A 16,710-nucleotide genomic window follows, 5' to 3' on the forward strand; every position below is an offset into this window, starting at 1 on the left:
AAAAGAAAAGCCGAGAAAAGCCCCAGGACTCACCGCTCCTGGTGCAGCCTGGAGGCTTTGGGGGCTCATGCATATGCACACATGGTGTGGGGCAATGGGGGGCAGTGGGGATCAACTGCGCCGGCAGGAGCAGTGAGACCCGGGGTGTTTTTGAGGGGGGGGTTCTTAAAGGGCCAGAGGTGGCGCAGGCAGGGCACCCATGGGGGAGCTGGGGGGGGGGGTCAGGGGGCTCATGCAGAGCCCCCCATGCAGCGTGGGGCAGTGGGGGGACAGCAGCCCAGCAGCACCTCATGAGCTGGGGCTTTTTTTTCCCCACGTGCCAGGAGCTGGGGCAGCCATTGCCAGGTTGGGAGAGGGGTGGGGGATGGGCCTGGCTTGGCCAATTTGAAGATTCGGAGTTTCGGCTGCTGCTGAATCTCCAAATCAGAGTCAGCCAAATCTAATGGGGACAGTGATTCAAATCATCAAATCAAATCACTGTCCCCCAAATCGGCCGAATCTGAAGCGAATACTAGCCGCTTTGCACAGGCCTAGTAAAAAGCTTAAACATGGGAAGGAGAAAAGATCTCTTTTCAGATGAGGTCTGGGAAGAGATGGGAAGTTATGAGAGGGACAAGGCCACTCCAAATGGAGAAGACGCTTGTTCTGGCCATGGTGAGACTATACCCACGCTTGATAAGCAGAGGAGTATTTCAGTCCATTTAAAATGTTGATTCCATCAGCCGAATAAGGAAACCCATTGCGAATGATGTGGGAGTTGATGGCTTTAATGCAAACTGTTTCTCTCAGGCTCAGAGCACAAGAAAAGTGTGTTGTAGGGCATTAGTGATTGGGGATCATGGTTGTTGGTTTTTCTTTTTGCACACAAGGATACGTTTGCAGAGAGGGAGGAAGATGAGGCAACTCCTGCTGGAAAAGGGCTTGCTGGAAGACTTCCTGAAGCACCACCACTATGACATCAGCACCAAATATGCACGCTCGTCTGGTTCCCAGGGGGTCTCTGAGCCACTCTTGAACTACTTGGATGTGAGTTTATGCTCTGCTACAATTTATTTGCTTCAGGGTGGGAGGTACATTATGGTTGCATTACAGGTTTCCTTGGGATCCCAAGGCTGATGCATTGGGTGGGTAGCTCAGCCTGTCAATATAGACCAAAGCCCCTATCACCACATTTTCTCACATACAAAATGCCCTGGAATAAAATATGCACCCTGATTTAGAAAAGGCAGATTAAAGGAAAAGAAGAGCTTCCCTTGTAATAAGTAATTGAATAGCAGCAGCGGAGGGGCCCGGCCTGCTCATTGTTCTGCTCTCTGTGAGTGCAGGTTTTACTTTCATTTCTGCTCAGTAACTGGCAGAAACGGCTCTTACTGTATTTCCCTCATAAGTCACACTGCAATTTCCCATGCTAGCTTTTGGGAAAGGCTGCATGTTGTACGCAAGACAATATGTAATGTTGGTATTTGGAAATAAGCTGTGGTTCACATGCTTTCCCTGCTGCATGTATCCGTTCCTGTCCCGGTGAAATTGCTGGTGTTATTGAAAGATGCTCAGGTGGTATGGACGGGATCATTCAGCTTTGAAGCAAGACTTCTACGGCTTTTTGCAGCAAAGACCAGTAGGGGTCATTGGCTCACTGTGCTATTCCACCCTCGATCAAACCATGACGTTGTTCTTCGCACATGTTTGATCTTACATGGTTGTTTATCAGACTCATGTTGGAAACTGTTGAGTGCTTGCAACCGTGATGAACAGTATCAGAAGAATGCTAATGGCTACAACCACGGTTGCAGATGGAGCAGCCAACTTGTCTGAGACAATGTAAAACACAAGAGGAAAAGCCTTTTTCAATCTGATTTTTTCCATGTTTCAACTGCAGTTCTTCTGCCTTGTAGTCCAAAAAGTGGAGCTGAGGCTCATTGCAGTGTGTGGCTACTGCTCAGCACAATGTCCAGGGTAGCTGCCTCATTTGCCCTCCTCAAAGGCCAGCTCTGCTCTGATGACTCAGTGGGGGCATCTACATGTGCGGTCTAGGCGTGTGCGAAGTGGCTAGTATTCACTTTGGATTCGGATTCGGCCAATTCAGGGCACAGTGATTTGATTCGGTGATTCAAATCACTGTCCCGATTCAATTCGGCTGAGCCTGATTTGGAGATTGAGCTGCTGCCGAATCTCCGAATCAGCCAGGCCAGGCCCATGCCCCACCCCTCCCCCAAGCCAGCAATGGCTGCCCCACCGCCCCAGTTCCTGGCTCTTGCTGCCAGGTTGGGAGGCGATCCCCGCTGCTCCCCAGTGTCCCATGCTGCATGGGGGCTCTGCATGAGCCCCCTCCCCGCCACCCCCCGTGGCTGCCCCACCTGCCACGGCTCTGACCTTTGAAGAAAAAATAAATAAATAACCCCAGACTCATTGCTCCTGCTGGCACTGGGTAATCCCCGCTGCCCTCCACTTCCCCATGCCATGTGGGGGGCTCTGCATGAGCCCCCTAAGCTCCAAGGTTGCTGCAGGACTGGTGAGTCCCAGGGCTTTTGTCTTTTTTTTTCTTAAAGGGCTGGAGCTGCAGCAGGTGGGGTAGCTGTGGGGGGGGGGGGATCTGGGGGAGCGGGGGGAGGGGTCAGGGGGGCTTATGCAGAGCCCCCCATGCAGCGTGGGACAGTGGGGGGCAGCGGGGATTGCCCCCTGCCCAGCAGCACCTGGTGAGCACTGGGGCTTTTCTTTAAAGGACTGGGAGCTGGGCCGGGGTGGGGCACCCATGGGGGTCTGGGGGAGCGGGCAGGGGTCAGGGTGGCTGGGGGAGCAGGCAGGGGATGGGGGCTGGCAGGGGTCCCCCCATGGTCCCCTCCCTCCGCACCTGTACTTACCAGCTCGGAGTCGGCTGCAGCTCCCTGTTGCAGCCACCAGGGAATGCCTGCATCACCAAAGCTCTCCGAATCTTTTCCAAAGATTCAGAGACCTTTGAATTGCTTCAGACCTTTTAATTGATCCCCTGATTCGATTCAGATTTGGAGATCCGGGCACTGAATCGGGCCAAATCTCCTCCAAATCGAATCACCACCCAAAGCTTTGCATAGCTAGCCCTAGAGCGCTCTACTTCAGAGTTGACTAGGTAGCCCCACACTGAAGCATCACTGTCTACACATGCTGTGCTATTACACTGGAGTAAACCGATTAACTGTGCTGTAGGACAGTACTGCCCAACACAAGTACTCTCCTGTGACAGAGTTATGTGGTGTGCCACAGTGCATATGTAGATAGGGACCTATGCTGCCTGGGGCATGAGGGTGCTACAGTGCAGGGGGTTCCCTGCCAACTAGCCCTACACTATAGCAACTTTGTGCCACAGCCAGCCCCTCTGTAGCATGTTGAGCCAGGGCAGAGCAGCTCCAGGCTGGCAGGCTGACTACCAGGGGGCTGCAGCAGCCTGGCTCAATTTGCTGCTGTCCTGTACGCCCATATAAATGCTGCACATGGCAAACCTGAGACAGTTGCAGGGGTATAGCCTCAATGCCTCGGAGCTTTTAGGTCACTAACAGGAGCACTCCCAGAATTCAGGCACATGCAATATGAGGCAGCAGTTGAGAAGGGGCTTTCCCTTGATAAGTTTGGACTAGGTGCCTAAAGTGAGATTTGCCCAGATGCTTAGGTCCTTTATTGGCTCTGGCCTTTGGTGCTTATTCATATGCTTGAAGTGAAGTATTTTCCATGTAGAGGTCACACATGTATGTATAACTAGCTGCTGGGAACCATTGTTGTCGCTCTTACCTGAACAGACAGAGTACTATGGAACAATCTACATCGGGACCCCCCCTCAGGAGTTCAGCGTTGTATTTGATACCGGTTCATCCAACCTCTGGCTTCCCTCCACCAACTGCAAGAGTGCAGCCTGCCGTAAGTAACTGAATCCTTCCTGCCCAATCTACGCTACTCCTTTAATATGTTGTGATGGAACAGATTGTGTGAGAGACCCTATAGCTGCCACTCAGGACACCTGTTTTTAATGCCCATTTCACAGCTAACTCCCATTGTGAGACTCTGCCACTAGTTCTCAATCTTTTTAGGCTCAAGACACTCCTAACAAAATACCAGCTCTTAGCTTTCACTCTTTTTGATTACAGAAAAATATTGGAGCAATTCTTCTGCTGCAAAGAATTTAGATCTTAGAAAGAGTTATAAAACTTTGTATTCTAACCGAAATCTCTGGGTTTACCTTCCCAATAAGGTGTGCACACCTAGCAGTGCTAACAATGTGTGGCAACCCATAGCCCTGGATCTCAAGGCACTCCAGGATGCCACAGGGAATCACTACCTTATGAATATGCTTGATTCTACCCACAGTGCTGGTTGTCTTCCTTGTTTTAATGGGATTATGTATGCAAGTAAAGTTAAGCCCATGTGTAGGTGGAGTTTATGATACTGGGTGTATCTCCACAAGCATTAATGTGCTTTTCCTAATGTGCATTAAATTTAGTACCTCCAATGTGAGGTACTAAATAAATGCGCATTAGTCATCCTAATGCGCAGTACCATAAGCATACATTTTAAAGTGATGCTTAATGCACAGTAGTTTATTTTACTGCACATTAGCATGATTGCATTTTTTTTTACATAACACTTCAATGCACAATAAAATAGGCTGTGGCGCCTGAACCACGCATTTAGGTGCACTCACTGGTTAAGTCCTAGGGAACTGCACAGCAGGAGAGAGGGTCTAAAAGAATTACTCCTCACTCGCCCTGAGAAACTGCCCACAGTCGTAGCCGGCTGAGTGTCTGAGCTGGGTCACCCTTGTCATGAGAGAGGGGGAGTGGCTGTCAGAGTGGGCTCAGTAAAATCTCTGGACCTTGTGCTTGAACAAACATGGATGACTTGAGACCAAAGTAGCTTCCCGGGAAAGCTGAAGGATGCCCACTTGTGGGTGTTTTAGGCAAAGGTGAGCTTCCAAGGTTTGAGCTGTATAGTTAGCAGTTGCCCAAGATGCATAACCTGGGATAGACATCTCCTGAGCTCATCTTAAATTGATAAATTATTGTTTGTAAGAGTGGGGATCTAGATACCATGTCAATGTACAGATGCCAATAAAGGTTGGGAAAGGGGACTCCAAATCTGCAAACTCTTATGCGTAAGTGCAGTCCTTTGAATTTCAACAAGACTAAATAGGTGCTTTGGAACAGGGACTGAAATTTGAATATCGAGAAGTCCTCTAGGTAGGCTTGTTTTCATGTGCACAGTATTATCTCTGTGCCTGTCTTGTTCTTCTCTCATTCTGGTGGATTGTCCTATTTGCAGAGATGTCAGAGGTTAAGGCATTAGATGGTGATTCGGGGCACAGACAGAAGTGACCATTTTCAGCCAATCCAGTCACAGAAAGCAGTTTATAGCCATGACCAAACATAGGTGTATGGCTGCAGACAGCTACAAAAATGGATAATTGGGAAAAATTTGATCCCTTATTGCATAAGGGGTAAGATGAAGACATGTCAAACAGAGTATCTTCTACAGCTTCTGTCTGCAGTGCCTCCCAGCCTGTTTTCAGAATGGGAGGTAGGAAAGGAAGCAGAGGGAGTTAGGTCTGGGGGTTTTCAGCCCCTGCTGTAGGGTGGGGTGGGTGTATTGGAGTCCCCATGAAGCTGGGTAACCCCTAGAATGAGCTCCCTTTGCCCCCTTTTCCCCCTCCCATTGTGAAAGAGGGACAGACTGGGAGGGAGGAGAGGCCTTTGCCAGGAGAAATCAGTTGTAGCATGAACAACTGGTGACTCCCGCAACTGGTTGGGGGCACCATGGCGGCAAGCGGTAATTGGTTTCGGGAGATTGTTGTTCTCAGTTACAGTAGGAAACTGCACTTCTGTCTGCGCCTTCAGGCTCAAACCTGGCTGACAGAGAATTCCAGTGTAACCACGGGTGAATCACTTATCCCCTTTTCATCCCCAGAAGACTAACGGCACTGCCCTGCCCTTCCCCAGAGGGAAGCTATGAGAATAAATGCATTAAAGATTGTGAGGTACTATAATGCTACCACATATTCTCATATACAACGTGCCCTGGAATAATATTCACCTTGTCTTTGGGAAGGCAAAAATGAAGAAAAAAAGATTTCCAGGATTATGGCATCATATGGCTGGGACAGAGCTAAAAATTCTGTAAAAAGCTGTGACATGAGAAGTAACTAGCAGACAACTAAACTGCCAGAAGGATAGCTTGATTAATGGATGGAAATCAAGACCATTAACGAGAGAGAGGGAGGGAGAGAGAGAGAAAGAGAGAGATGAATATTAACATCTGTTGAGTGAAGAACAATGCACCATTAAATCAATTGACTCCCTCACCTGCCCGAAAAGAAATTCCAGTGCTGCTGCTGAGCAGCTGATTTTGGAGAATAAATCAGAGCAGGGGGCTTCTACTTCATGCAGAAATCCAGCTTCCCTCCTTAATATACACACCCTGATTTGGGGGAGTGGGGGAAGAACAGGTGTTTGATGCAAGAAAAACATGTTAGGTGGGAAGAGACCAAAGAAATACCTTAGATATTACTAAGTTCTTATCAATGCAGAACATGAAGTTAACATTAGGGCTGTGCAAAGCTTTGGGCCTTGTTTTGATTCAGCGAAGATTCAGTCCAATTCAGTGGCTGAATCTCCAAATCCATATCGAATCAGAGGACCCTTTAATCTCTCCGAATCGAATCGGAACCCTCTGAATCGATTCAGGGAGATTCGGGCATAGTCACAGCTTGAAATGTTTTTTCTACATGCCTCCAGGTAGTAGGCGGCTCATGAATGCTGCGATGGTGGGGCGGATGTAGTGTCCCACAGAAGGGGTGGGGGGATTCCCCTGCGTGCTTGGCAGTAGACCTGGAAGTGGACCAGAAGCACTTCCAGTCCACTTCTGGGTCCTCTGGGGAGCATGCCAGGACACCTCACTGGCTCGGTGAATGGGGCCTCCTAGGTCTGGGGGGGCATTGGGGGTCCCCCCATGGTTGATCGCCAAATCAGGGGAGCATGGGGGGTCCCCCCCGCGCACTCTCCGGCAGACCCAGAAGTGGACCAGAAATACTTCCAGGTTTGCCGTCGAGCACATAGGATGCTCCAGCCACCCCAGCATTGCAGCATTCACAAACAGCGCTGGTACCTTGAGGTATGTAGAATAAAAATTTTAAGCTGTTTCTGTGGCCAAATTGTTGATTCTGCAAATTAGCATCAAATCTTCAGATTCAGATTCAGCCGAATCAAATCAAGGACAGTGATCTGAATCAACAATTTGAATCCCTGACCCTGATTCAGGCTGAATCTGAAGTCAAATCAAATAGGGCTAACTTCGCACACCCCTAATTTAAATCTGTGTCTGTGGCTGAATCGCCGATTCTCAGAATCAGCATCGAATCTTCAGATTTGGATTCAGCTGAATCGAATCAGGGACAGTGATCTGAATCAACTAATCGAATCACTGTCCGTGATTCGGTCTGAATCCTAATCCAAATCGAATAGGGCCCCCTAGTTAACAGTGTTGACTATTGCACTACACAGTTATGTGCTGAGCTTTATCATCTTCTTTATAGTAGGGCTGGATGCTGATGCTTTTTCTAAATATTCTTTTTCAGAAAATCACCGGAGGTTTGATCCGTCAAAATCTTCCACCTACCATGGCACAGGGACCAGCATATCCATTCAATATGGCACAGGCAGCATGGCCGGGGTTGTGGGATATGATACAGTGTTAGTAAGTACTAATGCAGCAGAAAGGATACAGACCTCCCTATTCTTTCAGTGATTCACAAATGGGGTGGCACTGTGCCAGCTTACACCTGCTGGGGCTTTCACTCTGGAGGAGACGAGTCTCTCAGTAAAGCCACTTACCTACTGGCTGCTATGCCCTGAACATCTCTTCTGTTACAGATTTAAACCAGTTTCTAGTCACTTAAACCAACTTAAGGTCTGTCCCTAGCCTATAAGCTCATCGCTTGCTCACCAATGGGGTTAGAACAACTAGCTGCCCTCTGCCCAGGCCATAGGCCCATGCAGAGTATACTCACAGTACAAGTATTGCCTCTTTCACACCCCATAGGAGCACTGGTTTCTTTGGCTCCCTTCTTATATAGCTCTCCACAGAGGTGGTACCAGAAGTGAGTGGACAAACAGTCGTAAAGGCCATCCCCCCAGTGCTAAACCAGCATCTTTGCAATTAGGGGGAAGGGACCATTCTGCAAGCACATTATCCACTCTGCCATCCCCCAGAGCCCTGCCAGTCTGTCTTTTCTAAAGTGAATATCTCCAGTGAATTCTCCAACACATCTTCAAGCATTAAGAGCTGTGAGTACCTCAAAGAGTGGATACATAACCGACTCTTTCAAGCGAGCTACACACAGTAAGTGCTGTTGCTGTGTCTGGTCCCTCAGTGGTAGGGGAGATAGCTTCACTGGTCAGAGCTGCCCCAGAAGAGGAATGAAAACCAAAGTAAATGACTCCATGAGTACTCAAGTTGCGTGTGTGTAAACTGTCTCTCCTGCTCTCAGGATGGGTGAAGCACTGAACAGCAAAAACCCACTCTTGTGAGAGCAGCCTTACCCACTCAGCATTGCTTTTATATGACATTTCCTTCAAATACCCATCAGTTCAGTGGTTTTCTTGCCAGATAAGGAGCTAAAGAACTGATCCATCTCTTTCCCAGGTCTCCTCCTTCAGCAACACCAACCAGCAGTTAGCACTGAGCACCAGTGAACCAGGACCCATTTTCTTCTACAGTAATTTTGATGGGATCCTGGGCATGGCTTATCCAGATCAAGCTGCTGATGGGCTTTTTCCTGTCTTTGATAACATGATGACCAAGAACGTGGTGCAGCAGCCCTTGTTTTCAGTGTACCTCAGTCAGTAAGTGACTTTCTAAACATGGAAGTAATGTATTTCCATAGGAGTGTGGGGCAGGACTCTGGATCATCCAAGTCATTATCCTGGAGGTGCAATGACTTGCCTACGGCCACCCATCACCAGTGGTAGAACCAAGAATATGGCTGGTGTACGGTCAATGAGAACACATTGCCTGTTCATTGAAACAAAGTCCTGTTCCCTGTCCATGGGCTGTTCCCAGTGACTCTTTAGGAAGCAGTGATTACAGTGCTAGCCTGAGTTTCATCCTGGCCTGACTAGCTATGTGACCTGGTGCATGACAATCTTCTTCTGTGTGCCTTTGTTTCTTGCTCTATAAAATGGGGATACTGCTGTTGAAAGCACTCTCAGACCCCTAGTGAAAAATATCCTAGGAGAGCTAAACTATTCACCAGCTGTTAAGATGTTTGATTGGCAACCTAAGTCAAACTCTGCTGCCCCTACTACATGACTTAAAGAATTTTAAACAGAAGAATAGCAAATGGTGAAAAAGGAGTGATGGTCTTGCTGGTGGGAACATTCTTAAATTGATCATTTCTCTGAAATGTTTCAGTTAGAAACAAATGCACAATTTTTCCTGTTTTTTGAAGGAAAGCAATTATTTTTAGAAATGGTTCATTACTGAGACTGTACTTCTTTGGCAAAGGGACTGTCTTTTTTAGTTTCTGTGTTTCTATATCACCTAACATATCGGTATTTCAAGTAATTATGTGCATTTGTCGTTTTTAGAGACCAAACTGGTAGTGTGGTCATTTTGGGGGGAATTGATGAATCTTACTGTACTGGCCCTATCCACTGGATCCCTGTCCCTTACCAGAGCTATTGGCAGATCTCAATGGACAGGTATGTAACACACAAAGGTGATTAAATAACTATGATGGTCTTTGGTACACTTCCACAGTTACAACTATAAACCCCAAAATTATTTTTCCTGCATTAATACCTAAATCATGTTGACTTTAGGAGTCAGGACATTAGTGGGGCCTAACCCCATTAGGCCCTGATGTAAATCCTACTAGGTGCTATGGGCATCTTTGGGTGCCTAAATACCTTTGTAAATTTGGCCCTAGGCCCCATCTGCCTGGAATTTAGGAAACCAATCTGTGCCCAATCTTCGCACTGACTGGCTGGGTGATCATGAAGATGTCACTTCACATTTCTGTGGACTTACAGTAATCACTATAAAGATCTTCTGCTATCATCTCCATTCTGGATATGTGGTAGGATAGACAGGGCACACATAAGGTTGGACTGGTGTGGGCTGGTAGTCCAGGGGGACATGCTAGAGCAGGAATATATTTAGCACTAAAGTCACGTCAGCTATCAATCACTGGCAGCCATTGGTCACAGGAGACCATGGGGATTGCAATCTTGGTAGGTTACTGGGTACCACCACAGCTTCTGGAGTGGCTGAGGAGTCCGATGCATGACAGGCAGATCCTTCAGGAAGTTGCACATACAAACTCGATTGAGCTTGCACTGGCATGCCGAGTACCAGTCTCTAATTCCTCTTCTCTAGCTCATCATTGACCCTCGCCATCTCAAAGCAATGTAGTCCCTGCTTTATAGTGGCTTTCCACTCACAGTGGTCCAATGCAATTGATTCCAAAGCTAGATATCAATTTGAGTCCAAAGCAGCAATGAATTCAGGGCCAAAGAAGAACCTTGGTTGTACCAGCAAGCCCAAGCCAAGGACAGGACCACTCAGTAACAGGCAGGGCAGGAAAACCAGTCCAAGATGGGATCAGACAGGCATAGTAGTAGAGAAGCACAGGTTAAGGCAGTGCAAGGGGCTGGTAAGGACAAGGCACAGGTTCAGATGAGGCAGGATTCAGGATCTAGGCGAACGCAAGCAGTCGGGCAGGTCAGCGAGGTTCCAAGCAGCCCAGGAGACACACAAAGCAGTCTAGGTGCTCAGACAGCCGTCTGCTGGGAGATCTGAGCTTATGTAGGCCAGTTTGGGTGGGACCTCTTCTTGAGGGCCCTGTGGATCACACAGTCAGGGCCCTGATCACCTCCAGCTGGAGCTTGGAGCTGGATCAGCCCCAGCTGAGCGTGGACCTGTTCCAGATCCTCAACTTGTATGAATTGGCATAGTTCAGTTATGCCAAAGGAGCTGGACTGGAATCTGGGTCAGTTTTTGTCGGGGTTGTTGCAAACCTTAGCGGGTGTGGGAAGGCTCCTCTTGACTTCAGTGGGCTTTGGACTGCACATTTCATGCTATGGCAGTTGACTGTATGGAGGCCAGGCTCCTGGAGTCCTTGTTCAGGCAGAAGTCAGGATGAAGTCAATGAGAGCTGGCTTGTGTAAGGACAGTGCATTTACTGAGTCAGCCACTCGAGGCCTGAGCCTGAGGAAGTAATGCTGTTTGTTCTGTTGTTAAGGTCTAGAATTTTACAGCCTCCTGTGCATCCTTGCCATTTCAAGTTCAAGCACCTTGTTTATGTTTTCAATCATTCAGCATCATTGTGAACGGCAAGGTGATCGCCTGTGAATCTGGCTGCCAAGCTATTGTTGATACCGGCACTTCTCTCTTGGCTGGGCCTGCAGCAGATGTCATCAACCTACAGAAAATCATTGGAGCTACTCCAGGACAGCATGGGCAGGTGAGAGTCCTTGTGGGAGCCTGTTGTCACACCACACCCTGCACTCAAAGGGGTATTCCCTGAAGAAGGCTCTGCCTCACTTGACTTCCTGAACTTTGGCTTTACTAGAAATCAGAAAAGGCAACACTGCAAAAAGCCTGAGGGTCTTGGTTGGTGCTAGGGTTTCCTGTGGGACCTTCTCTGTTCTAGTTTCCTAGTTCCTATTGGTCCAAAGAAATACTTTATCTCACATAGGGCCATGGCAACAAAATGATTTATGTCTTACCACAGCTCCAGAGTCTTGAGTTTATCAAGGCTTTTATACATATAAATCAATGATCATCTCATATGTGGCTGAATGATCTCTGGAGAAAACCAAGGATGTCTTCAAGCAAATGCCTGCCTAATTTGTAGCCAAAACAACCTAAATCCAAACTCTGCCTAGTTCCATCTATTTCTCAGCAGTGACAGTGGGACCAAATTAAGTCTTGCTCCTTATTCGGTTTCTATAATTGACTCTTCACAAAGCATACAGCCATGACTTCTTGTTTGAAAAAGAGGATTGCAGGGTGATCTCCCATCCAAGTACCACCCAGACGCCAGGACCCTTAGCTTGAGACTGCCCCTCTATCTTTGCATGCCTTGTAAAATGACTGTGTTGTTTCTTTCATAAATGGATACTCTTTTTTTTTTGGTGCTCTGTAGTATAATGTCAACTGCAATGACATTCCCAGCATGCCTGATGTCATCTTTGTAATCCATGGGATCCAGTTCCCTCTGCCTCCTTCAGTCTACACTGAGAAGGTATGATATGGAGCCTTTCTTCATGGGACACAGTAGCACAGTGGGGCACAGCTAAATGGACTGGGTTCAGTCTCAGCTCAGCTGCCCCCTCCCATTGCACAGCTGCTCAGGGGGAAGGGCTTGGGGAGCAGAGCAAGGAGCATGCTTGAGGGAAGGCTTTGGGGATAAGGAGTTAGTAGCCTGGTCCAAAGTCTACTGAAATCAATAGAAACACTGACATTAGGAGACTTTGTATCAGGTTTCCTAGGAGAGGTCTGAAGTACAGCCTGAGGAGTGTATTCACAGTATCCTATGTAAGACAGGAAGAGTGGTCGTTCTGCTCAGCTCAGTGGTGATGAGGCATCAGTAGGGGTGTTGTGTCTAGGTCTGCACATTGTACTTCAAGAAGACAAGCTGCAAAGAGTCCAGAGGAGAGCAACAAAGACCCTAAGAGGTTTAGGACTCAGGACCTATGGCGAAAACTTGAAAGAAGTGGGCTTTTTTAGTCTAGAAAAGAAGGGACTAGGGTAGGAGGAAAACAAGATCACAGCTCTTCAATATGCAAGAGGTTGTTAGGCAAACATCCATTGAAGCTAGCCTTCATCCAGTTTTACCTTGGGGCAGAAGGTTGACTTGATGATCTCTTGATGTTCTGCTCTACTATATTTTTAAGGCTCTAAATCCTTGCTGGTGCTCCAGCCACAATGGCTCTGCCAACTCACTAGATCAGGAGTTGGCAACCTATGGCCTGTGGGCTACAATCAGCTTGTGGAGCTACGGAAACCTGCCCGTGGAGCTGGGGGGCTTTGGTGGGATTCTGATGGTGGAGGGGCTTTGCCCATGCCATGGCCAGGCAGTGGGAGCTTCCCCTGCACCACAGCAAGGGGAGTAAAGTAGTGTCAGCAGCCAGGTCCTAGCGCCAGCCGGTGTCAGACCCAAGCTGGGTCATTCCAGCTGGCTGCTAACGAATATTGCCAAATGCTGCTCTAGTCAGAGCCAGTGGGAGAATTTTGCCCTGTAAAACTTGAGTTAATAAAGAAGTTGGGAATTACAGTGAAAGAAACAACTCCTCTGGAAAAAAATATGACTTCCCTACCAATGATTTTAATGTTTGTTTATTTTTTGTCCAAATCTAGTTTGGTCAAGGAGATTGCACTAGCAGTTTTCAAGCAATGGATACGAACCTGTGGATCTTGGGAGGTGTATTTATAAGGGAGTACTACACCATCTTTGACAGGGAAAACAACAGGGTTGGTCTGGCCAAGTCTGTTTAAACATCATCCAACAACAGGTGCTACGATTCATCCTGTATTCAGTTTACCATAATTATATTTCGGTGTTCAAGAGGAGGTTGGACAAGCACCTTGTTCAGCTTATTTGAGCCCAATTACCTCCTGCCTGTGGCAGCGGACCGGACTTGCTGATTTTACAATTCCCCTCTGGTCCTTCTTTGTATGATTGTATGGTTCTATTTAACTAGATAGTAAAGTCTTAGTAGTATGTGATTATGTCTCTGTAAACAGTTGCTCTGGTGTACAGTTGATAACCTTCTTATCAAGAGATAAAGAAAGTCGGAATGATTCAGAATTGTTTGACCACACATTCGTTTGTATACAAAATAAGCCACAAAACACTTCCCATTTCAAATTGCTAAACAAGCATATCCTCCCACAGGCTCACAGAGCCACACTCAATTCCCCTAACTCTTTCTACCATACCATGTAAGTAATTTTGCCGAAGTCTTTGAATGAGATCCTCAGTGGGTGTAAACTGCCATTGCTCCACTGAAGTCAACACTGCTATATAGCTCTTATTATCTGAGAAGCTGTCCCCTACCTGGTTACTATTGCCACAGTATCTGAGCGCCCCATTACAACACCACCCTTGTGAGAGAGGGCAGTGCCATCATCCACAGCTACAGAGTGTGATGGAGGCAGAAAGATGCTTCATGACTTGTCCCAGCTCACAAAGGAAGTGTGTGATGGGTGGGGACTGAACTTGAGTTAGCATCCACTCGCTGGACCATCCTTCATCTTTGAGACTTCCCTTGAACTAAGGTGCTATTCACAATCAGTGCTGACACTTTAAAAAGAAAAGCTACACTTCGAAAAGCAACTTCAAGCTGTCCTAATTAAGCACTTGGAAGTTAGGGAATACCACAGTTATGGTTGTACACACAAACCTTGCTCTGACATTTCCTTCCTCAGTTACCCCCAGGGAACAGGTTTGATTCCATGATCAAAAGTGGTTTCTCAAATAAAGCAATAGAAATGATCTTTTTTTCCTTTTTGAGACTATGCGGAATTATTTTTAGACCTGGGAAGATTTCAGTATGAGCAATTGAGCAATGAGCAATTGAAACCAGGGCAGTTTTAATGGAAACACTTCACGTGGTGTATCTCTCTATTGTCCATCACCCACTGAAAGTGCCTGGATCCTAGATCTGACATACTAACAACAAAGCAATGTGCCCTGAAATGAGAAGTAGAAAATATTCTGTAAAGCAAAGAACAAAAGATCATCCCTGCCCTCACCCCCCAGATCTCACATATCACTGCAAATGTCAAGACATAGAAAATCTGATTCTGGATTGAGATTTGTGCCCTGGGGAAAATCCCTAGGAAATGCCAGAGGAATAATTTCAAGAGAAATATCAAGAGTAGAACATGAAGAACCTGGTTGAATTCAGCTATGCAGGTTGGTAAGGGGGCTATGGGACAGGTCAGTTAAATCCCCAGCATCAAGGGAGGAGAGCGTCTGTAGTGGTTTGAGGAGACCTCAACTCAGTTCCTGGATCTGCTACGTATGCGTTGTGGACTGTGAGCAAGTCATGTTATCTTTCTGCATCTCAGATCCCTGGCAGATGTTCATGTAATAGCATGATGGGATCTGATCCTAGAACCCAGCAATTGCCCATCCTTGCATGCCATGCAACACGTGTATGGCAGAACATGTGATTTTTGTATTACACGTCACATCACAATCCTGCCCTTCCTAGTTCAGGTGATCCCAGACTCTACCCTATTCTGGCAAATAGAAAGTTCCAAGTCAGGCATTGGCAGCCCTGCATGTAGTGGTTGCCTGGCTCTGCAAGTGCCACAGAGGGGCACGTTCCCAGTGCTCATGTCTGAATTTCTGTATGGGGAGGGGGGGGAATGATCAGCTCCCCCACTCACAGTTGCAGACCCCTGGGCAGCTCCATCTGGATACTCTGAGCTGCCCTTTTGGTAATCACCTGATTATTAGCATGAAGACAGGGCAGCCTGTTTTCATAGTTTCATAGTTCATAGTTGGTAGGGTCGGAAGGGACCTGAGCAGATCATCAAAGCCAACCCCCTGCCCTGGGCAGGAGAGAATACTGGGCTCATATGACCCCAGCTAGGTAATCACCCAGCCTCCTCTTAAAGACCCCCAGTGTAGGAGCCAGCACCACTTCCCTTGGAAGTTGGTTCCAGATCCCAGCCACCCTAACTGTGAAGTAGTGCCTCCTGATGTCCAGCCTGAACCTACTCTCAGTCAACTTATGACTAGTTACTCCTGGTTGTGCCCAGGGGAACAGGGTCTCTCCCGTTCCCCCCTGGTCCCCCTTGGTAAGTTTATAGATGGCCACCAGATCCCCTCTCAGCCTTCTCTTGTGAAGGCTGAACAGGTTCAGGTCCCGTAGCCTCTCCTCATCGGGCCTGCCCTGCTGGCCCCGATCATGTGAGTGGTCCTCCTCTGGACCCTCTCCATGTTGTCCACATCCCTTCTGAAGTGCGGCGCCCAGAACTGGACGCAGTACTCCGACTGCGACCTGACCAGTGCCGCATAGAGGGGTGTCACATGATGCATCTGTGGATGCACGACAAGGTGCGGTTGGCCTTCCTGACCGTGTCCCCACACTGTTGGCCCATGTTCATCTTGGAATCAATAATGACTCCACAATCCTTTCCTGCCTCTGCACTGACGAGAAGGGAGTTCCCCACCTGTAGGTATGCTGCTTGTTCTTCCTCCCAGGTGCAGCACCTTGCACTTGTCAGTGTTGAAACCCACCCTGTTCTCATCCCTTGTAACCTGTCCAGGTCTAGTCGTAGCCTGTCCCTCCCTTCTAACGTTCCCACTTCTCCCCACATTTTAATTTCATCCGTGAACTTGAACAAGGTGCTTTTCACCCCCTGTCCAAGTCGCCGATGAAGATGTTGAACAGTGCAGGCCCAAGGACCGAGCCCTGGGGGACCCCGCTGCCCACATCCCTCTAGGTCAAAAATTACCCATCCACCACCACTCTCTGGGTGCGGCCCTCCAGCCAATTTGTGACCCATCTGACTGTGTAGGCATCAATGCCACAGTTGCCTAATTTTTTAATGAGAATGGGATGAGAAACAGTGTTGAATGCCTTCCTGAAGTCCAGAAAGACTACATCCACCGTGATACCTGAGTCCAAGGATTGTGTGACCTGGTCATAGAAGGCCACCAGGTTGGTCTGA

The 16,710-nt window shown here is 47.9% G+C and overlaps 1 protein-coding gene across 1 annotated transcript; it reads left to right on the plus strand.

Moving 5' to 3' along the window:
* LOC102575145 (embryonic pepsinogen-like) lies at positions 1-14,445 on the plus strand. The gene is made up of 9 exons (XM_059717009.1): positions 1-84; positions 870-1,026; positions 3,771-3,888; positions 7,595-7,713; positions 8,662-8,861; positions 9,606-9,719; positions 11,338-11,482; positions 12,167-12,265; positions 13,381-14,445. Exons 1-9 carry the CDS (start codon positions 68-70, stop codon positions 13,516-13,518), a joined length of 1,107 nt encoding a protein of 368 aa, XP_059572992.1. The 5' UTR covers positions 1-67; the 3' UTR covers positions 13,519-14,445.
* Positions 14,446-16,710: the final 2,265 nt, after the last annotated feature.

This window comes from Alligator mississippiensis, chromosome 14, assembly GCF_030867095.1.
Source record: "Alligator mississippiensis isolate rAllMis1 chromosome 14, rAllMis1, whole genome shotgun sequence".
Taxonomy (NCBI): domain Eukaryota; kingdom Metazoa; phylum Chordata; order Crocodylia; family Alligatoridae; genus Alligator; species Alligator mississippiensis.